This window comes from Panthera uncia, chromosome D4 (assembly GCF_023721935.1).
Source record: "Panthera uncia isolate 11264 chromosome D4, Puncia_PCG_1.0, whole genome shotgun sequence".
Taxonomy (NCBI): Eukaryota; Metazoa; Chordata; class Mammalia; order Carnivora; family Felidae; genus Panthera; species Panthera uncia.
In genome coordinates this window covers 89,494,115-89,515,900 of record NC_064807.1, presented here as the reverse complement: position 1 = coordinate 89,515,900, position 21,786 = coordinate 89,494,115, and the positions used below count along the sequence as shown (strand labels likewise).

The 21,786-nt window shown below is 64.4% G+C and overlaps 2 protein-coding genes across 2 annotated transcripts in view; one reads left to right on the top strand and one right to left on the bottom strand.

Annotated features, from left to right (window-relative positions):
- DBH (dopamine beta-hydroxylase) overlaps positions 1-13,077 on the top strand; it is a 20,457-nt gene extending 7,380 nt beyond the window's left edge. Inside the window, exons 6-12 of the mRNA XM_049631070.1 lie at positions 2,702-2,868; positions 5,746-5,889; positions 6,289-6,327; positions 6,991-7,050; positions 10,526-10,653; positions 11,036-11,195; positions 12,145-13,077. Coding sequence (XP_049487027.1) covers positions 2,702-2,868; positions 5,746-5,889; positions 6,289-6,327; positions 6,991-7,050; positions 10,526-10,653; positions 11,036-11,195; positions 12,145-12,276 — 830 coding nt within the window. The 3' untranslated portion in view covers positions 12,277-13,077. The remainder of the gene's footprint in view (positions 1-2,701; positions 2,869-5,745; positions 5,890-6,288; positions 6,328-6,990; positions 7,051-10,525; positions 10,654-11,035; positions 11,196-12,144) is intronic.
- A 5,099-nt stretch (positions 13,078-18,176) lies between these two features.
- The window catches only part of SARDH (sarcosine dehydrogenase), a 61,167-nt gene continuing 57,557 nt past the window's right edge, over positions 18,177-21,786 (bottom strand). Inside the window, exons 21-22 of the mRNA XM_049631059.1 lie at positions 20,920-21,055; positions 18,177-19,449 (exon numbers count right to left, since the gene is read on the bottom strand). Coding sequence (XP_049487016.1) covers positions 19,324-19,449; positions 20,920-21,055 — 262 coding nt within the window. The 3' untranslated portion in view covers positions 18,177-19,323. The remainder of the gene's footprint in view (positions 19,450-20,919; positions 21,056-21,786) is intronic.

Genomic DNA, 21,786 nt, shown 5'->3' with positions numbered 1-21,786 from the left:
CCCCCCCCCCCCCCCCCCCCCCCCCCCCGTCCTCGCTCTGTAGTGGGGCCGATAGGCTCAAGCTCAGTGAGGAGAGGTCCCGGGCCAGAGCACTGTCCCCGGTTTCCCTGGAAGTCCCACTTCTCTGAGGCCGTCAGACCAGTAGCTGCCTCTTGTCCCCAACTGTCCCCCCCCCCCACAAACGGGGTGGCCGCCAGCATCCAGGCCCGACGCCTCTGCCCTCCCCACAACTGGCTGGGCCGGAACAGGGCCACCCGGCAGGACGGCAGGCCACTCCGGGGCCAGCGTGGCCCCTGCCCAGCACCCACCCTGCGACGGCCGGCCCGCTGAAGGCACTGCCCCCCGGACTATCTTCAGGTCAAGGGAAGAGTGCCTGGCTTGGGGGAGGGGGCGGCATTTCTGGCCGTGAGCTTCCCCCCTGCTCCTTGAAGCCCAACACAGCACGCCTGTGGGACTTTCTAGCCACATGGTTCTGTGACGGGGGCGCCTCTAACTGACCCTCAGCAGAGGCACGGGGCTCCTGTTGGAAGGGCACCCGAGGCTGGCCGGGGCCGCAGCAGGGCCGTGCTGTCGCTTTTCAGTGATGTCTGCCCTGGGCAGCCCTGGCTACTGGATCACCCCGTGCCTGCAGACGGACGACCAGGGTGGATGTTTAGGATGGCGAGGCCAGTTGACGCCTCATCAGAAATAGAAATGTTTCCATCTCTCTGCTGCCCCGGCACCTTCTGCCCCATACGGCCACATAGCCCTGTTCTTCTAGCTCTCTGTCTTTTTTTTGGTTTTGTTTTAAGGGATGCTTGTTTTCATTTGTGTGCATGAGGAACAGAATAGTTTGAGAGATAAGAGCAGGAAGTTCAGGCTGGGCCCCAGCCCGGGCCTCTCTAGCTGCATGACCCTGGCGGGGGACCCCTCCCCCCATCATGCAGCTGTCCTGAGGCTGGCAGAGCTCTGGCCTGCGGCCCCCGCTGGCCGTGGGCACCGGGGTGTGCTCCATCAGCGATAACTAACTCTTTCTGCCACCCCCGGAATTATCTATAGTGTGCACAGAGCAGGGCATAAGTCAGCTCGGGCTTTAGCATGATATGGGATTTATTGCTCATTTAAAACCTGAAAGCAAATGGATTTTTGAAAACTCCTTAAGCGTCAGGGAGGTCTGTCTCTTCCTGATTATCTGGTTATATTTATGGATCCTTTGCCAAATATAAGGACGCTCAGTCACTTCACAAATCTGGAGATGGGCCGCTTTTCTATAAATATCAAAATGCCACAATTATTTCATTATTTAATCCCCATCTGAATTTTAACCAATGGCATCTCCCTTGTTATTATTATCCTCTGATGTAACCAGCCCAGAGATACAGACGCTGAGTTTGGACATTGCATGGGGCGGGGGGGCCGGGAGTAGGGCAGGGGGAGGCAGAGGCAAGAGGGGGCGATCTTGGCCCCACCTCGGGGTGAATGAGCAGTGAGTCCGCGGCCCCTGGCAATGCTCCGGGCTCAGATCCCGCTCCGACACTCTCCCGACCTGCGATCTTGGGCAAGGTCTCCAGCTCGGGCTGTGAGCCTCAGTTTCCTCATCTATAAATCGGGGCGGATGATTCTTCAGTGACATGGGCTCCTCTGCCCATGTCCCAGCTCTGCAGTACGTTCTGAGGGGTGGAGCCACGTCCGGCCCCCTTATTTCCCCCCACCCGCCGACCCCCGTGGGACTGGCCCAGGGCTCTGCCCTGACACACGTGGGGCCTCGGCTGACCGATTCCGGGCAGGGGTAGAGCAGGGGCTCCTGGAGGCCACGTGGTTGTGTGGCTGTGCCTGTGGCTGCCAGCATCCCTGACCTCTGACCATCAGTTTCATGTGACTGCTGGGAGGCCTGCCCGGGGAGCCTCACGGACTGTGCAATTAGCAAACCGTAAGAAGAACCGGCCGGAGTGGCTGGACAGTGATGGGCAGAAGCCCTGAGTTCTCCTTTGGAGGAGGCTCTTGAATTTGAGCCCGGAGAGGCCCAGAGAAGGACGGCGACTTGTCTGAGACAACAGCACACTGTCGGCCAAGGGGAGTCCGGGATCGTGCGTGAGCCCAACGCCCGCCCTGCTCCAGGGCCCCACCCTCCCGCTCTCGTTGTTTTGCGATGCCCTCAGTGCACGCCCTGGGTCTGCCTTGACCTTGCAGGGCGGTAACCAAAGGAGTAAAGTGGGAGGCTGCTTCTTGTCGACTAGAACACGCGGATGTCCTCGCTCGCCCACGTTTGCCAGGGGGTGGAGGCTCCTGGGGGGGGGGGCTGGGGTGGACGCCGTTCCCCACCCTCCTATTTGCACAGATTCCAGTGCAGACGCCTCTGAACGTGGGGGTGGGGGGGGGGGGGGGGAGAACATCAGAGCATTTGCAAAGCCGCCTGAGGCGTTGCGAGCTTTCTAGATATCTCGCGGGCGCCTCACCCCCCACTGACGCATCGCTCGGTTTTCGTTACCCGCCTTTGTCAAGTCTTTCCAAAGCATCGACTTAGTTTTCATAGAAACAACGGCTCTTTCTCTCCACGTGGGTGTCGCACCGAGCGCGTCAACGCCTGGCATAAACAGGTGTGGGAGCAGGTGCAGGGCGCGGCCGAGGGCGGCTGGGGGGCGCTGCCGGCGCCGGAGCACGGGGCCGACCGGCAGGGGCAGCCGCGAGCCCTTCCGCTCCCCTGCGCCCCTCTTTCTGCCAGGCCGTCGCGACTCCTCGGGCATCCGCCTGCACTACACGGCCAGGCTACGTCCCTTCGACGCGGGCATCATGGAGCTGGGGCTTGTGTACTCGCCCGTGATGGCCATCCCCCCGCGGGAGACGGCCTTCGTCCTCACCGGCTACTGCACGGACAAGTGCACCCAGCTGGTAAGCGGGGCTGGGCCGGGCACCTCACCCTCCCTCACCCTGGTTCCCCCGGCTGGGGTCCTACGGGCGGTTCCCACCCGGTCCACAGCACGTGCCGGCCAGCGCCTCCTCGCGCCGCCCTGAAAACCAGGCTTTCATTCCGAGAATAAGAGAGACGTGCGTTCACCGCCAAACCACGGGTACTGCAGCTGCAGATAAAGCCCCCCCCCCCTCCCCCAGACACCCCGTTTTCGGCTCCTTTGTGTCCTTCCAGACTACAAATGGCGACGTGCCCTTATATGTGCTGTCTAAAAGCAAACAGACCGAATAGGAGACATGTGTCCTGCCACTTACTTGCCTTTTGGCGGCCACATGCCCTCGCCCAGCGTGGTTCCACTGTGGACCTCAGCAGGGCCAGACCGCCGCGGCCAGGGGGCACCAATCTCGGGGCCGTGCGAGGGCGGGTGGGGCGCAGGTCGGCACGTAGAGCTGGAGCGGGCGGTGGGGACCTCGCTTCCAAAGGAGCGGCAGCCTTCCCAGGCTCTGCGCCCTCGGCGCTCCCCTGCCTCGCCCGGCCCCGCCTGTGTCCACCTGCCCCCTGGCCGCCCGTGTGCAGACCCCTGCCGACTTCTCACCGACGACGAGAAGAAGGCTACTGGGACGTCCTTGCACACCAGGAAGACGTTTTCTCAGGTAGAGTCCAGAAGATGCCGTGCACAGAGGCCGTGAGCTTGAATTTGAATAAATCTCACAAAGTGCCCTCCAGAAAGCGTACCTGTTCCCCCCACCCCCGCCATGTTATCGATATTTTCAATATTTCCCCAGTCACTTGGAAGAACGCTTCACTGTCGAGCGTGAATTTCCCCGACTCTTTGTAGAGCTTGATGGTGAGGGTCTTTTCATCCGTCTCATCGGCCGTGTTCTTTCCCGTGAACATCTGCTCACAACTTTGTTTTCCTAGCGGGGTGTTGGCTCGTTTTAGATTTGTTGCCGGGGGTTCTTTTCTGTTTTCTGTCTGTGGCGAATGCCGCCACGCCGTTGGCTTCCCACAGCGCCCCGCTGGGTAAGCGCTGACCGCCAGGCCCTGCAGCCGAGGAGCCGGGGGCCGGGGCCACAGTCCCAGCAGGTGCAGGGCGCAGAGGCGCGCGTGGGTCTGACCTGCAGAGCTGTGGCCACCGCAGCGGGCTGCTTTGCGACGTGGCATCGGGCGCGTGTGTCTCCCCAGCAAGCTGGCTCTCCACGTGGACTTGTGCTCCGCGTGGGCTCCCCGAGCCGAAGAGAGATCGAGCCATCAGCCTCGATCGGTTCCTTCTTTTCTGAGACCAGCATCTGGCGCTCTTGCCCGCATCCCCAGAGCTCCCGTCAGTGATTCCTCCTGCCGCTGGAGAGGCTCTGTGGCCCCAGGCGTGGGCCTGGGGCGTGACCCACTGAGGACGCACCAGGGCAAGTGGCCCCGTGGCACTCTGACCTCTGGAGAACGCCTCTAGCCCGCGTTTTGGGAAATGTTCTGTCGAAACCAAGTCTGCGTGACGTTAGGGAGAGCGTCCTTCCTGGGAATGTAGACCAGCCTCCCGATACTTTACCACCAGGAGAGAAAAACTCAGTTTGCCCCTCCTCCCCTTCAAATAGTACATATTTTTCTGAAAATCGCATGATGTGGAAAACCTGTTGAAGGGTCTCCACGGAGTCTGGCCCTGTCTCTCCTTTAGCACATCACCGAGGGGCATAAATTCGGCAGCTGAAAGGCCGGTGTGGTCGACATATCCTCGTCCAGATGGACAAGCCAAGAAAAAGTATAGCGTTCGAGACCACAGGCCCCCGGGTGAGCGACGAGCCTCTGGGGCCGCGGGGAGAGAAACCCAGGGTCCCGCAAGCAAGCGGAGGCTCCCAGTCGTCACAGGCGTGGCCGTAAGCCTTCCCAGCCTCAAATCATTGAGCGGGGGCCGGAAGTTTCCAAGATGCCAAGGGCAGGACAGCAGCAGGTGGAGGGCAAGAGGGAAAGCACGAGGTGAAATCAGCCGACGGGCAGAAATCTCTGCAGCCTGGGGTCGCTCGGCGACAGAGCCACGGCCGCAGGAGCCCCCGAGCCGCCAACAGTGTGGACGGAGCAGAGCGGAGCACGGTGGGGTGCCGCCGGGGAGACGGCGGGTGGGGAAAACGCTTCACACGTGTAACCGTTTGAGGAAACGTTCTGTCGAAGCCAAGTCCACGAGACGTCAGGGAGAGCGTCCTTCCTCTGGGAAGTCCCCTCACGCCTCAACGGGGAGGGCAGGCGTCTCGACGTGAGGGCTGGAGGCCCCTTCCGAGTGCCAGCCGACGGCTTCCGCGCTCGGTGCCACGGCGGTCAGTGCCACGGCCGGAAGACAGCGTGACCGTGAAGCAGGGGAAGGTCTCCCGTGGGTCGTGCCACAGGGCAGCTGCTGACGCTGGTGCCCGGCGGGCGCTGGACGGGACCGCCTGGCACCGGACCCGAGCCCGCCGAGCCGGGGGGGGGGTCCCACTGTGCTCACCCGGGTGGCCCCCTGCCCGCCGGGCGCTCCCCTTAAAGTCTGTTGAGCGGATGAAAAGTGGACGCAGCGGCCTTCAGGGGCTCGAAGAAGGAAGCCGGCTGCGCCCCCCTGACAAGCCTCCGCAGGCTCCCGCAGGCAGCTGCTTTGGAAGACCAGGGCCGTGACCGTGACACCGCTCTGCGGGCAGCTCCCTCCCTACGGAGTTTCCCGATGGGGACTCAACCGTCCAGGGAGAAAGACGAGGCTGGGCAGGGCAGACGTTCTGGGGACGCGGGCTCGGTGGTGTCGCTGTCCCGCGGCCCGCGATCCGGGCCGGCGGTCAGCACGAGGGCAGGCGGCAGGGTCCCCCGCGTGCCGGGCTCTGACCCCGCCCCGCCCCGCCCTGCAGGCCCTGCCTCCCTCAGGGATCCACATCTTCGCCTCCCAGCTCCACACACACCTGACGGGGAGGAAGGTGGTCACTGTGCTGGTCCGGGACGGCCGAGAGAGGGAGATTGTGAACAGGGACGACCACTACAGCACTCACTTCCAGGTAGGGGCCGCCCGCCCCGCGGGGCCCGTTCGGTGCCCGGGCTGGGGGCCTGTTTCACCTTCTGTCTCCCACGGCCACAGGAGCGTGCCCATGCCGGGTTCCTCGTCCTGGGCCGGGCCAGACACCTGAGAGCTCACAGCGGCCAGCCCCTCCCCTTTGGGGGTTCAATCCAAGGGAGGGACTCTGGTGGCAGATTCTGGCATGTGGCTTTACAGATGGTAAAGTCCGTCCCGGAATACCACCTTCTGGGGCTAGTCCCTTCCTGGCTGGAGGCCACACTTGACCGGTCCTGGCTTCCCCCCCCCCGAGGGGCTGGGAGCACGGCCCCAGAGGGCTGCAGAGGAGAGGTGGCTGGGAGCTGGTCTGCAGCCCTCTGAACTCTCCCCTCCGCCCACCCAGGAGATCCGCATGTTGAAGAAGATGGTGTCCGTGCGCCCGGTGAGTGCCCAGTCAGGAGCGGGGAGGCGGGGAGGGCTGGGGGCGCCCCCCACAGGAGGAGAGAAAGGCACGAAGGACGGCACGGGCCGTGTGAGGACTTCTAGAAGCACGTCCACGCGAGGCGGGAGCTGGGGCCATCCCACGGTGAGGTCCACCAGGACGTGACCGAGGCCTCAGAGGGCCCGGCGCAGGCAGCCCCGGGGGGCCTGGTGCACAGGCAACATGCCTGATCAGCCAGCAACAAGCCCTGAGCTTTAGGGAAAGACAAAGGCGTGGGGGTCGCTGGTGGGGCCCCTGATCATGCAGATGGGGAGCCGGGGCTCAGGCCGGGGCTTGGCCCAGTTCACCCATGGGCTGTGACGTGAGCAACCGGTCCGCACAACAGTCCTGCCTGCCTGTGACCTGGGTACTGAGGGGTGCAGAAGCCAGTGCCAATGGGCAGTCAGTCCCTGGGAACACCCAGATTTTGACCCTCACGTGTGGGGGGCCCAGAGGCCACCCTGAGGTTCCTCAGTAATTGATGGATGACTGCGGACCGTGGCACGTACCTTCGTGCCTTTCTCTCCTCCTGTGGGGGCTTGGTCAAACGTGGGAGCAGCCCGGTGCACCTGTTACCCCCAAGTGCACAGGTGCTGATGAGCGTCTCTTGGCTCGGCTCCCCAGGGGGACGTGCTCGTCACTTCCTGTACGTACAACACAGAAGACAGGGAGCTGGCCACCGTGGTAAGTCGCGCTGACTTTTCCCTGGTGCCTGCTCACGGAACGTGTGAGGCTGGGGCGGGGCGGGGCCGGTCCCTTTTGGGGCTTTCTACCCTTTCGGGAGGACAAGTCTTAACTCATTACCTAGAGCGTAGGTTGCCGGAGGGCAGGGGGTGCCGTCCCTCGTTCATTCGGTAAACTGGAGGTTCTCGGGGTAGGGGTCCCTCGGCCAGGCCCCCCTGGGAACTTGGGAGAAGCAAAAACTCACAGGCTCCACTCCAGACCTTGAGTCGGAATTTGGGTGGTGACACGTGACCATCTCCGGTTTAAGAAGCACCCCCAAGTCACTCTGACGCCTGCCTGAGTCTGAGAGCCTCTGCAGTAGACACATCAGCACCTGTGTGCGGACGCTGGGGAGACGGGCATGCGGCTGATCCCTGTCTGTGCGGAGCTCCCTCACCCAGGGGGACAGGCAGAGTTGGAATAAACACTAAAAACCAGAACAGGGAGGGCCCAGAACAGGGGGGCCTCGTCGAGTAGGGAAGGGGGGGAGGTGGGGGCGGGGGACGGTGACCGAGTGCCCGGGAAGAGGGAGGCTGGGGAAGGCCCCCGAGGACTGAGAACACCCCCGGACCTTAGGAGACGAGCCTGCAGACTGTTGAGGGCAAAAATAAACGGGCCGCAGAAAGACTAATTTTCACGCCATTGCCGTTGGGGCCTTTTGGCAAAGACAAGTCGTGCAGGTGTGCGGTTGGCTCTGCCGGGCAAGGGTGTGGATGGATGCACTTGGGCTGCACCGTGGGTGGCCCGGGAGGAGACACCGTCTTCAGGGCTGGCTGTGTGGTGGGTGGCCATACGCAGGTCCCCGACACCGTCACCCGGCCGGCGCCCTCTGTGGAGTGGCAGCCAGTGCTGTTAATAGTCACGCGTGCTCGGCAGGCATCGACCAGGGCTGTCCTGGCAAACTGACCGCCGGCCAACACGGCTTTGCTAATTGTCTTCTTGGTCACCGTGGTCCCCCCCCCCCCCGTTAGCATCCCGAGAACCTCGAGGCTCCCGGAGGAACAGACCTGGGGCTACAGCCCCCCAACCCAGGGCACCCCACTCGCGGCTTTATCGAGACGTATTTCACATGCCAGACGATTCGCCCATTTAAAGCGTGCCGTCCAGTGACTTTTTAGGCTCGGCACAGCTGTGTGCAACCACCCGCACCGTCGAGGTCAGAGCGTGTCCTCTTTGCAAAAAGAAGCCTGCCCCCTTAGCCGCCAGCCCCGCCAGCCCCCGTCCTGCCTCCCGCCTCTGTGGGTTTGCCCACCCCGGGGCCTTCAGGTAACTGCACTCATGTCATCCGCACTCTTTCCTGACGGGCGTCTTGCCCCCAGCGTCACGTCCTCGGGGTTCTTCTGAGATGTACCCAGTGGTAGCACGTCACTGCTTTTCCCACCGGTCGTCAAGGGAGGGGGCTCTGTGTTCTCACAGGTGAGAGCTGGGGCTCAGAGAGGGAAGACGCTTGCCGGAGGTCACACAGCTGATAACCGGCCGTGCGCCCGCAATGCGCTTGAGGCACGATTCCTCCCTCCCTCCCTCTGGATTTGGGGTGACAGCTTCTCCGGGTCCATGGTCATAAACTCGGGGAGTAGGAGACCTTGGCAGGCACACGGCCCTGGCCTGGACCCCACAGCCACTGCTTCTGTCTCGAGGAGGGGCTCAGTACATAGAGCAACAGTTGCTAACAGGGACTGCTTTCTCCACACGGCGGGCTGGGTCCCACGGCTCACCCTGTCCGAGCTCAGGGACCCTCTAAGCCTCCCCAGGACCCTGTGAGGAGGTTCCAGGGGGAGACAGTGCTGGGGGAGCAGCCAAGGGCCCTCGGCCCCCCAGGCAGCAGGGCTGGTCTGGCCGCCGAGCTCACAGGGGCCGCCTCTCCCTACAGAGCTCTGAGCTCTTGTACGATGAGCCAGGCCCCTGGCAGGACCGCAGTATCTCCCCATTCCGCAGGTGGGCCTGCCGGGGCCGCGGGCCAGGGCGGGGCAGTGAAGGGGACCCCCCAGGCCCACCCCCACCCAGTGTTACTTCTGCGAGGGCCATGGTCACTGCCCCACCCGCCTCCTCGAGGTCAACTGGCATCCGGGCCCAGGATGTTCAGGCCAGGCGCACCCCTGATGTCTCAGACGCCAAGTTCTTCGAGCCGAGGCCCCGGGTGCCCCACTCCCTCCTCTCAACTGCCACTGTCATCACCCCAGAGGGACCGAGGAGCAGGGCAGCTGATGGCTCCCAGCAGGCACTCACAATCTGGCCTGCACCGGAGAGACAGGGGCTTTGGGATGTGATTTCCATCCCGAGGCGAAGGTGAAGGGAGGGCTCGCACGACCAGAGCCTTCCGGGGTCAGGACTCTCCTTGGACGTCCCGGGGTGCGGCGTGCGAGGGGGCTCTGGAACCGGACGAGAGAGGTGACCCTCCCCGTCTGCGGCCAGGCCAGGCGATAAACTCAGGGCCCCCGGGGCCCTGGGGAACCAGAGAACAACACAGGTAACACCGTCCGGTGGGGGCCGCCCGGGAGCCAGGCAGATCAGCTCACGGGAAATTTCCTGTGTAAACGCGCTGACCTCCTCGAGAGCGGCGTCCACACCGGGACGGGGCTGAGACGGGCCTTCGGCTGGGCTCTGTGCAGACTTCGTTTCTACTGCCAAGGAGCAGTGCCCCTGTTTCCCCAAACGCCCCTGCCCGCCACACGCTGCACCCCCCGCCAGGCCCGCATCAACATGCACAAGGGGCCGGGAGCCCAGGACACGGCACAGGTGGCCAGGGCGGCCCGCGGGGGTCTGGGCTGGCCGTTCTCTTGTGGGGCCGCTGCCACACGGAGCCTCTCCTCCAGTCCCGCTCCCCGCGGCCGCCTGCTTCCTGTTCCTCCGGGGTCTGGGCTGTAAGAACAGGGACCGGGCCAGGGGCCTGAAGCCCGAGGCGGCCGGAAGAACCCACTCTGCCCCCTCCCACACGACAAAGCCACAGGGTGGCCCTGGGAGGCCGCCATCCCCCGCCTCAGAGTCGAGTTCTGGAAACGACCGGTAGACGGTGCGGGTTCCACGGTGCGAGGGGAGTTCTTCCCCGCTGTCCTCTGTCCCCAGGCTCCCGCTGGCAAGGGGGCCCCTCCTCAGCCAAGGTTGGGAGGTCGTGTCCACTCAGACCTTGCCCCTTTCCTTCCCCGGGACTCAGTTTCCATATCCATAAAATGGGCGCGCCGACACCCCCGTGTCCTCACCCCGTGGTCTTTTTCTTCCTGACATTCGTGGCCACCTGAGACGCGGTCACCGGCGGGCTTGCTTGTCTGTCTGTCCCGTCAAGGGAGACAGGGAATCCCCAAAAGGCAGGGACTTTGCTCATTCGGAACACCACCCGTGCTGTGCCCCAGCGAGTGAAGGCGGTGAACAGGCCCGGAAGCCGGCGGTGGTGGCGCCCCACGAGGCACCGGTCCTGACGGGCGTCCTCCCCGTCTCGCAGGGGGGCTTCGGTATCCTGGAGGAGATGTGCGTCAACTACATCCACTACTACCCCCAGACGCGGCTGGAGCTCTGCAAGAGCACAGTGGACCCGGGTTTCCTGCGGGAGTATTTCCACCTGGTGAACAGGTGACAGTTCCACGGGAGTGTGCCTGCCTGGGGTCTCCGTCCCCGGGCGCGGCGGAGGACCTCCCCCCCCCCCCCCCCCCCGTCAGGCAGCTGGGGAAGCGTGAGCCATCCAGGCCGAGTTCTGGGAGCACGTGCTGCCCTGGGAGGGGCCCGTGGCAGGCATCACTGATAGATCCCCGTCCTCTTGTCCTGCTGAGCCTGGAATTGGCCCGAGGAACCCTCCGGGCCCAACCCTGGAGCGGCCGTTCCCGGCCCCCGCTTGGCGTGGAGGCGGCGGGGTCGGGGAGGAGGCGGCCTGAGTCCACCTGTCGGTGGGGGGGGGGGGGGGCCCCCCCCCCCCCCCCCCCGGCCCCCCCGCCCTCCTCCCCCCTCCCCCCACCAGGTTCAATGGTGAGGAAGTGTGCACCTGCCCCCAGGCCTCTGTCCCTGAGCAGTTTGCCGCGGTTCCCTGGAACTCCTTCAACCGAGACGTGCTCAGGGCCCTGTACGGCTTCGCCCCCATCTCCATGCACTGCAACAAGTCCTCGGCCGTCCGCTTCCAGGTGTGTGCGTGGGGGGCGGGGGAGCCGCAGGCAGCAGGCCACCCGCCCGAGGCGACACCCTCACACCTTCCGACCCCCGCCCGGCGGCAGGTCCCCGGGTACTGCCCCTGGGCGCCCCAGGCCCCGCCGAGGACCCCGGGGGGGAGCGATGGGGCTGCGCCCCAAGGAGCTGGCAAAAAGCGCTCCCTCCGAACAGCTGGAGAAACCCGGTGGTGCAGACGGGCCCAGACAGACAGAGGGCCTGCAGCGGGGAGGCTGATCGGCCTGATGGCCCTCTCCCAGGCGACATCACGCCCAGGGGCTTGTCTTGGTGGTGTGAGTGGGGCACCAGCAACGCCCCCAGAGCCCAGAAATGAGGGGCAGGGGGGAGGGGCAGGCGAGAAGCCGAACAGTCTGAAGCTGGTGGGGCCTCCTCGTGTGGGGCCTGCTGGGGTCCAAAGGCATCTCACTTATTCCCGAGAGCAGAGAGCGAGCCCGTGGAGGCCGGGCTGGTGCGGGGTGGGGTGTGGAAAGGTCTGCGAGCCTGCAAGTCTGGGAGGCAGATCTCCTGCCCTTCGGAGCCAGATTAATTGCCGAATCAAACATTCCCGGCACCAAGGGCGGGGTTGACGCTGGCTTGGGAGAGAGACACGGTGTGAACATCTCATGTGGTTGAAAACGCAGCATCTGGTGCGGCCTTGTTGGAGAGGAGGGGCTAAAAACTCAGCCTACACCCAGGGCCTCTGATTTTGCTTCATCTGGGTGACACTTGAAGTGAGGGACAGGCGGTCGGGGGTGGGGTGGGGACGGGGGTGACTCCAACCAGAGGGAAGGAAGGTGAGTTGGGTTGGGATAAGGTGAATTTATTTGAGGGCAAGAGCCCAAGAGGGCAGGGGGAAAAGTGGCTGGGAAGGCGGTGCCCCATCTCACCCCTCCAGCCTCAGTTTACCTCCTGGTCCTTTCCTTGCAGGGTGAATGGAATCGGCAGCCTCTGCCTGAGATCATCTCCAAGCTAGAAGAGCCCACCTCTCACTGCCCAGCCAGCCAGGATCAGAGCCCCTCCAGCCACACTGTGGTCAACATTGGTGGGGGCAAAGGTTGAGTGGGGGACTATCTCTCACTCCCCACTCCATGCTACGGCTGTGGGATCACACCAGCTCTGTGCACCCCCACTCTGTGAAGACCCCTGTGTGCCCAGGATGAATGGGCAGGGCCCAGCCCCCCCCCCCCCCGCCTAATACCATGGTCCATTCTAGCGTTTGCCCCTCAAGGATCCCCTGCATGCGGAGAGGGTCCCGTGAGAGTCCCCTGTTGACCCACCTGGGACTGGGGGCCACCAAGGCCTTCTCCACACCCCCTCGGTGGCCTAGAGTCCAGTGCCCCCAAAGCCCCGCCTACCTCGCCGAGAGGGGCTGGTCCTGGCTGCGGGGCGGACCCCCTGACACGGCCCCCGCATCCCCAGCCCCCGTGGATGGCGATCTGTGTTGGTGCGCTCTGGGTACACGTGCTACTTAAACGTTTCCCTGCAGAGTGGCTCCTTTGTCACAGTGGGCGTCTTCCCTGCCACGGAGGCAGGACAGCCACTTAGCTAGTTAGACATTTGCTTGGGGAGACTGCTCTCTCCCAGGGTAAACAGATATTTTCGCCCACCTAAAGGGAAATGCTAACAAGTCTCACCAGCACTGAGAGATGAGTCGGCAGAGACCCAGACGGGGATCTGGGTGCCAGCTCCTCGGGGAGGTGGAGTTATCAGCCCCGGCTGCTTTCCTCGGCGGCCGTGGGACACGTGCCTAAAGAGCAGGCTGTGGAGTCAGGCCTGCGGTGGAGGTGGGACTCGGGTGGGTCACTCCCCCTCCCTGAGCCTCAGTCTCCTCATCTAGCAAATGGGGCCCATGCTGTTGGGTGAACGAGACCATGAAACTCACACGCGGGCCGGCGCCTAGGGGCACCGCCCCCACGGGAGGGGGCCTCGTCTGAGCCTCCTTTCCACGGCGGGCGCTCCGCCCCTGGAGGAGCCGGTACGCGCCCCACGCGGCCTGGGCCAGTCTCCAGCTTCGTCCCCTCTGCGCTGCCTCCCATTTGAGGCCGCGTTTGGCTCCCTGATGGTTTCTGCAGGGACTAACGGATTTGGCTCTGTTCAGCCAGTTCAGCAAAATGCTGCACGGCCTCTAGGGGAGCAAGAGGGTGATGGATGGGCCTCCCGGACCTCCCCGCTCAGAACCCGTCGGCCTCTCCTCCTGAGAGCCATTTCATTATAGACGCGAACAAACGGGCCCAGACACTGCAGTGCGTCGTATAAATCATGGCTCCCCGCGCCGTAAGTCACAGGGCATGATCTCCCGACGGAGGCTGGAGGGCCGGCCGGCCCTCTGTCACCTTTACAGTCTGGGATGACAGGTGGAGGGGAGGCCCCTCCCTGCAAGGGCGGGCCTCGGGAAGGTGGCCTGGAGCACACCCAGGCCCAGGAAGACCCCTTCCCTCTGAGCACGATGACTGCCAGCGGGGACAAGGGTCCTGGCCAGCCCGGGGCTGTGGGAGAGGGTGCCAGGAGGACCCGCAGACCACGGCGAGCCAGCCTCACCCCCACTGGGCCCTTCCTGGCCACCATCACTTTCTTCCTGAGCCCCCAGCCCCCAACACAGCGCTTGCAGCCTCCCAATCTCCCCAGAGGAGAAACGCCTCACCCAGGGTCCCCGGCGGATTAGTGGCCATAGGGAAATCGCACCCGTCCAGAACCTTCCGCCACCCGGATGCCAGCCCCTCCCCCCACCACGTCACTCACTCTCACCCTCTCAGGCTCGTCTGCCTCGTGCCCCCGGGACAGCCTGTTGTGCGCTTCCCGCAGGGACCCCTGCGTGCACCCTGCCCCGCCCCCGCCCCTCCATCCAGCCCCGCCTGGATTGTTGCACCCCCGTTCTTGCTAAGAGCCGCCACCGTGTGCACACTGGCTCTGTGCCAGCCCGCCCGGCAACCCCACGGCATAGCTGTATCTGCTCCTGTTGGCAGGAAGGGAAACTGAGGCATAGAGCCCGACACTTTGGCGCTGTGGTCGCCCAGAGGGAGCCGTGCCGCCCAGTAGCCAGCCCGGATGCGTCACCTGCAAGTCTGGCCTCTCCACCTCCATTTCCTTGGGCAACAGGCACCATCCCTGTGCCCCGCGAGGACTCGGCAAGGGCATCTGGGAGAAATGGTTTATTACCTAAAAGCAGCCCGTCAGGGCGAGGGTGCTACTTTGGTCCAAGTCCCTCGAATGACCCTCGGGGCTCTTCTGAGCAGTCCGGTGGAGGAAGAGTGAGGGTCTAGCAGCCTGGGTTCCCATTCCTCTCTCTGCTGTGTGGCCCTGGGCCAGCCGCTTTCCTTCTCTGGGCCCGTCTCCCTTGCTGCCCGTTGAGGGGCAGGGGCTGCGAGGGTGGCATGACCGGGCAGCTGTGAAGTGCCCTGAGTCCCAGGCCGAGGTGTGCTCACGCAGGATTGATGCTGAGAGGGTCTGCAGGGGGGCGGCGTGGGGGGTGGGCGTTCTCAGTCTGCAGGCTCCAGCCAGAGCGGGTGTATCTGCCTGAGCTGGCCCCAGGACGCTCCAGGGCTGTGCTGCCCGGTGGCCAGGGGCCTCATGTGGCTATTCAAGCATAATTTTCAATGAATCAAAATGATATACAAGGGAATATTTGGGTTCTCAGTCACACCTGCCACATTTCAGCTACATGTGGCCGTGGCTGCGATACTGCACGGATAGAGAGCACTGGCTCATCGCAGCAGGTTCCCCCGGGCTGCGCTGCCCCCCGGGGCTGCGGTCCCAGACAGCACCAGCCTCACTGAGCGGTTGGGGGGGGGACACACACGCGATGGGCCGCAGCGGGCCCGGCCCCGGCTGGCTCTGCAAAGAGCAGCCGGATCGTCCCTCACGCTGCAGAAGGATTGGCCTCCTGGGCCCCCACCCCCACCCCGTGCAAAGCCTCAGCAGCGCCCCCCGTCGTGACCAGCAGAATGTTCCCACAGGTCCCCAAATGCCCTGCAGGGACAGGCTCCCCCGGCTGCCAATGGCTCTCCTGGTCCCCGGCCCCCGCCCCCCCGCCCCCCCATCCTGTCGTGCGGACAGAGAAACTGAGTCCCAAGGATCGCTGGTGCCCCCACCTTCTCTCCGCTCCGCTGCAGCGAAAGACAAAGCTTTTGATTACAAAGCACCCCCGTTTAGTCCCCCTCTAGCCCTTGCGACACGCACTGAAAACCACCAACAGTCTCCCTGGGACACGCACCGTTCTATTTTCTCCACGCACACCCACCAGCCTCACGCACACACTCCACGTTTCCCTGATTTTTTGGGAGGTTCTGGGATGGAAGGCAGCCCGCTGTGTCCCGGGAGTCCCAGGCCAGAAACTTCTGTTTTTGTGGAAGATTCCTAACAGGGACTTGGGGAGCCTTCAAGGGAAGATTCTAGACTAGAATCCAGGAAGCTCTCCCTCTGATATTCGGAACTTCGGGGGGGGGGGTGTGGTGGCCCCCTTGAAAACCTGACTTGAATGGGGTGAGGAAGCCGCCCTCGGCACATTTGCTCATAAACAGAGGAGGTCTGGACCCAGAAGGGACTCGGAGCATCACAGTTGCCCCCGAGGTGGCCCCTCTGTCCCCCAGTCCCCGTGGTCCTGGGTCTCGCCACCCCCCCCCCCAACCTCCCCTCTCCTGCCTCTGGTCTGAGCTACTCATCCAGTCCTAGCTGTGGGGCAGGCCCTGGGGCTGGACCCTCAACAGAGCGTGGGGCCCTCCCGGCTTTCATGGGTGGGGGGGAGGGTACAGACGGTCAACAGGCAATAAGGAAGTGAACAATATGCAGATAGCAGTGAGCATCGAGTAGAGCGGGACATGTGGGTGGCCATTAGGGACAGGCTTGTTGGGAAAGGAGAAAGTGACGCTAAAGTCCTGAAGGAGGTGAGGAGGGGAGTCCGAGAGAGCACAGGCCCCGAGGTGCAGTGCGGTGGGGAACAGGGGGGAGGCGGGCAAGGCTGAGCGGGGGTGGGGGGGCAGCGGGAAGTCGAGAGGCCAGAGAGGCTGCAGGGGGGAGGCAGTGGCCGGTGGAGGCCGGCGCAGTAACCAGGAGCCAGGTGGTAGCCGTGGGGGCGGGAGATGGGGTCAGGCTCCAGATGTGCCCAGAGGGGAGAGCCGAGGAGATTCACCGGCAAATGCTAGAAACTGAGACGGTGAGGGACACCAGGACTCGTTCAGAAGAACCAGGCCGGCAGCCCGCAGGCCTGATGCTGTGGCACACGCTGTCTTCCCACCCCTTGTCCTGTGCCCAGATGCCCCTGGCCTCTTGCGCGTCCTCTCATGGTGGGTGTGGGGATGAGATGAGCACTCAGGCCCCATCCGGACTAGACGGTGCTCCCACCAGAGCAGGGAGGGTCCTCGGCAGGCAGGAGCCCCACCGGGGGTGTCCCCAAGCTGGGGCAGGGTGGGGAACATAAGGACCTTGCCCCCCCACCTCCCCCAAATGGCATGGCTGAGGCCCAGATGAGGCATGATCCTGGCCCTGGTCACACGGCAGGTCAGACCCACCCCAGGACCTTAGCACATGATGGGCTGCTTGTCCACAGTCACTCGGGGTGTGACTCTAACGCCTCTCTTTCCCCAGCACGTCCGTTGTCCCTTATATCTGCCGTGCTGGAGGGAGGAGGGCGCGTGCCAGCTCCAGGCACGTGAGGCATCTGGGAATGGAGTGAGCTGGGAGTCACCCGGGCATTCTACTGCCAGGGCCATCGGTCCCCCCTGGGGAGGCGGGCACCTCCTCCCTGCCAGCTGGGCTCCTCCCCACTCACCCCTGGAAGACCAGAGGTGGAGGGCCAGCCGCCTGATGCACGTGCCGCTGCGGACCCGAGCCGTCTCCGGCAGCCCAGCACAGCCCAGCAAGACCGGCACATAAGCAGGGGCCTGCCCACCTGCCCTCCCGGGGGGACACTGCGCGCCCCCCTCCCCCGGGGCCCCCTGAGCTCCAGGGACGGCTGGGGCCAGCACACAGGTTGAGTCTGAGGGCCCCTCTCCTCTCGACTCCCAGCCAAGCTCAGCCCAGAGTTCCTGAAAGGCGGTGCTCAGCCACCGTGAGGGCCATGGTGTCGTCGTCCAGTAAAACCTTCAAAAACAGGGCCACAGGTGTCTAGACCGGGGGTGAGAGAGGACTGATCCGGGGACACGCGTGGGAACGCACGCACCCTGCCCTAAGCCACCGAGGCGGCACGCCCAGGGCTGTGGCCCCGCCTGGACCTTCCTGCGGCTGGCAGGAGAGCCTGGGAGGTGGCTCCCTGGCCTCTCCCACGTGGTGGCCCGATGCCCTCCCCGGAGGGGCCGGGTTATTTCCCCGCGGCAGAGACGCAAACGTACCAACAGCGAAGGCTCGAGTCAAAGCTCCTGTCTCTGAGCTCAGCCCCTGAGGGAGCGGTCAGATGGGAACCTGGATCGCCCCCCGCCCCTCACACTTAGCCTCCCCCTACCCAGGACAGGCTGTGGGGGGAACACGTATCCCGGCCCAATCCAGGGCTCTGGGGCCAAACCGCGGAGCCCGGGGAAGCAGGCCAGGCCTTCTGGGAAGCCGAAGGCTTCCCCTCCTCTCCACTTCTGGCCCCTCGGGGTCCACTGGGCTTCCCCCAGACTCTCTCACGCGGGAGCCAGGCCTGCGTGAGCCGGGAGGCTACAGGTCTCCGGGTCTCCTCTGCCGGAGGCGCGCAAAGCCCCAGAGGCCCAAGCTCCGCAGCCTGTGGTCTGGCGAGGGGGCCGAAGAGCTTTCCAAAGGCCATGTGAAACCCAAACATCTTCCCACGACTTCGACTTTATTAGCCTGACCTGTTCCAGCGCGGTCCACGGTGGGGCTGTGTACTACGTGAGCATCTGAAAGCAGTCAGGGCTCGCCAGGGACTGCCCCCTGCCCCAGCGACCGTGCGGCTTCCTGCGAGCGTCTGCGGGGACCCTGTCCTCCTTGTCCCCCGCACACCCGCCACCTTCTGCTCCCCAGAGAGTCAGGCACGCCGGGCAAGGCCGCATGGGCGGCCCCCGGGCTGCCCGGTGGGCGCCGAGATCCTGCTGGGGTGAGCCGGAGACGTGACAGGGGAGGGACCGGGGACAGGGGCACGGGGCGGGACACACGCTTATCCTGGCCAGGAAGGCAGGGAGGATCACACAGGCAGATGTTAGAGAGCTCTGAAGGCCCAGAGAAGGGGTGCGGGGGAGTCACCCCCTTTTAAGACCCTGTGCGAGGCCCTTCCCCGGGGCCACAAGTGGAGAGAGCGGGGAGGCGGGAGCCACATCGCAGTCACAAAGCAAGGACAGAGGCCACAAGGCAGGAGGGGTCTGTCGGATTCTCACCCGGCAACACGCCGCTCCTTCATGAACCTAGTGAACGACGTGGTCTTGGGGAAACTGAGGCAGGAGGTGGGGCTTCTGCATGGGCGAGGGAGGGCGCCGATGTGAGACCCACCCCTCCCACCCCCTGCTTCTGCTCACCTATTTCACCAGCTGGTGGTGCTCAGAACGCTTTCCCGCGTGAGAAACAGGTCAAGGCAGGAAGAATTTGCTTCCTGGATCCCCTCCTCTGCCAGCCTCTGGGGAACCGACCATCGTGCCCAACGGCCTGGCCGCAGGGATCCAGCCAAGCTGGCACCCCTGCTCTCTGCCTTTAAACTGCGCCCGAGGCAGACAGTACTAAACAATCCTCTGTCCCTAATTCCAGGTGGACCTGGAAACTCTCCAGCGGTGCTCTGCTCTGGACAGTCTGCTCGTCCAGCGGGCCTGGGGTACCAGGCGGATCCCTTTGCTTCCCTGCTTTTATACTGGGCTTACTAGGGGTTAACTACGCACCTTCTCAGAAGCTTCTAGAGGGCCACGTGGCACGCTCCCTGAGCCCAAGACCTTGCAGCTTTGTTTTGGGGGGTAGGGGTGGACTAGAGGCCAGCCTCTGGTCAGTGACCATAGGACAGGCCCTCTGGGTCTCCTGTCCGCTCGGGTGGTATCTGTTTGGGGGGCGAGCAGCTCTGCACTAGGAGGGCGGGGAGGCCCCTGCTCTGGCCGGGTCCGGTCCTGGGCCAGGGCGGCGGGCCCCGTGGGGAGGGTCAGCGAGGGACGGAGCAGGTCTCAGCCTCCTGATGCACCGAGGCTCCGCCCCGCGGGGGCGTCAGTAGATTCCCTTCACCCTCTTGTTGTCAGGGTCGAAGGGAGACTTCAGGTGAGCCCGGGCAGGGTAGGCCACCCCCATCCGCTCCAGAGCATAGTCACCACTCTTCACAAAGTCCAGCGAGACCTGTTGCAGAACACGAGGGGGTGTGGGTCACCCGTTACCTGGCGGGTGCTGGGCTCCTATCTACCTGCTTCCCGGAGGGGGGGCTCGGCCTCACCTGTTCCCTCTGGGCGAACCCATCTCTGCGCCACGGGCCCTCCTGTGAACCCAACAACCGCCCTGAGCCCGTAGGAGCCCTGATTTGGACTTGACCGCCTGGGGCCCCAGCAGAGCCGCGGGCTGGCAGCCAGCCCGTGGGGACACCTCCAGCTGCAGAAAGTGTGGATCCCTGCGAAACCGGGGAACGGGAAAAGGACCGTGTGCCTAGACCCTGGGCACACTGGCTCCGCACGGGGATCCTGCCCTCTCAGTACAGGGGCTGCACCCAGGGCCGGCCGTGGGCAAGGCACCGTGGGCTCTGCTCCTAGAGATCTCTTCTCTCCCAGCAATGCAGGACAGGCAGCCCGGGTCCCAGGACCCCCAGAGGCCCAGGGTGGGAGCCCCCTGCCCAGGCCTACATGCCAGGCCCGGCACGTCCCTGGCACCCCTGCCTGGGCTGGTCTGACTCACACCCGCCTCCTCCCTGCTCATTCTTCCAAGTGGATCTCCCTCTGGGGCCTCTGCTGGCCGCACGTGGGGGGAGCTGCAGCCTGGGGTCCTCCGAGTGTCTAAGGCTGAGGCTGGAAAGCTCAGCCCCGGCTGGGTGAGCATCTCGGCCCCCACGGCCAGAGCCTTTCAGCGCCTCAGTTTCCCGGCTGCCACGGGGCTGGTGCAGACCTCCAGGGAGCAAGGCAAGCGGGCCCGGCCACAAAGGTGCTACGGCGGTGAGCTCCTCCCCCTCCTCGCTCGCGTCACGGCGTCCAGCCCATGCCACTGACACCCTCGTGAGCAGCCAGCCAGTCTGGCAAGTGCTTCGAGCCCCCTCCCCGGGCTCTGACCCCTGCAGGCCCTCAACGGGCCCTTTCTCTGCCTCCGCGCCCCCTGCCGATGTGCAGGGAGGAGCCGGGCTCAGTGCGGGTCACTGGGGTTTACAAATGGTCACGTGGCAAAACGTGTCTATGGCCGCACGTGTCCGTACGCGCGTACACGTGTGCGTACAAGCGTGTGCAGGCACACGTGGGACGAGGAAAGAGAGGAGAGGAATGCGCTCTTGGGAGGATGAGGTCCAGGCCTCTGCTCTCCCTGGCGCCCACCCCAGCCTCGAGGTTTGGGTCTCTGGCTCCAGGAGCAGAGGGCGTTAGCCCTGGCCCAGAGCCTCTTTCTGACCAAGAGAAGCCTGGAGCTCCCAAAGTCAGATTTTTTTCAGAGAGAAAATACAGCAATAGCCACTGACCCCGCCAGAGACGCGGCCCCATCAACCGTGACCTCGCCGCGCCCGGTCGCCCAGGTCCAGCATGGCGCAGGGGTGCAGGCGGCACGGGGCGCTGACAGGGAGCCGGACGGGGAGCCGAGCTTCCCTGGGCAGAGCCAGGGTGGGGGGTGGGGCGGACTCACCGACTGGCCGCTGGGGTCCCGGATGTAGCCGTAGGCGAGAGTCTTGTCAACGGCAAACCCGAAGTCAGCCCTCCGGACGTGGCCTACCACCTGGCCGTTTCTCCAGATGGCCTCCAGGCCAAACATGGGCACTTTTCTGGAAGAAGCAAGAGAGAGCTGGGGCCCCAGAGCCCCTAGTGGGGAGACCCGCGCCCTGGGGCCTGGAGCCATCCCAGTGCCTGGCCCCCAGGTCGCCAGGCACAGCGCCCAAGCGGATGCCCGAACGAGAACAGACGGCTGCCGGGCCCTGACTTCTGCGTCTGCAGGGACAGACCCCAGGTATTTGGGAAAGGCCCGCCTTTTAACTTGCTTTTCCTTGACTTCTGAATAATTGAAAGCCTTATGCCCCCGAGGCTTGTTTTACTGTGGTTCTTTCTCCACAGAACGCTGCATTATCTATCAAAAGGACTTTTCTTTAGTATGAATGCAGACTATAACATTTCTGAAAATTCAGAAGAGAAAACGCAGAGATTAGACTACAATCACAGATGCTCCAGCGCCCGGAAGCGCCTGGCATATTTAGTGCAAATCTCTGCAGACTCGTGCCTCTGGGTGTTGGGTCGGTGTTTGTGGAGAGCCTGACGGGTGCCCGGGGCCGGCCGCCCCCCAGGAGAGGGTGGCGCAGCAGTGCGGATCCTGCCCTGGGCAAAGGCGCGGGGACGAGGCGCGGGGGCCTCTGGCTCTGGGCCCCGAGTGAATGAGGGAAGAGGGTGGGACAGACTGCGGTTCCGCGACAAATCCCTGCCCTTTCGTCCCACCCTGTCCTGTGGGGCACATGCTGTTTGCACGTGAGGCAACAGGCCGGGGTAGGGGGCATCCTGGCCGTGC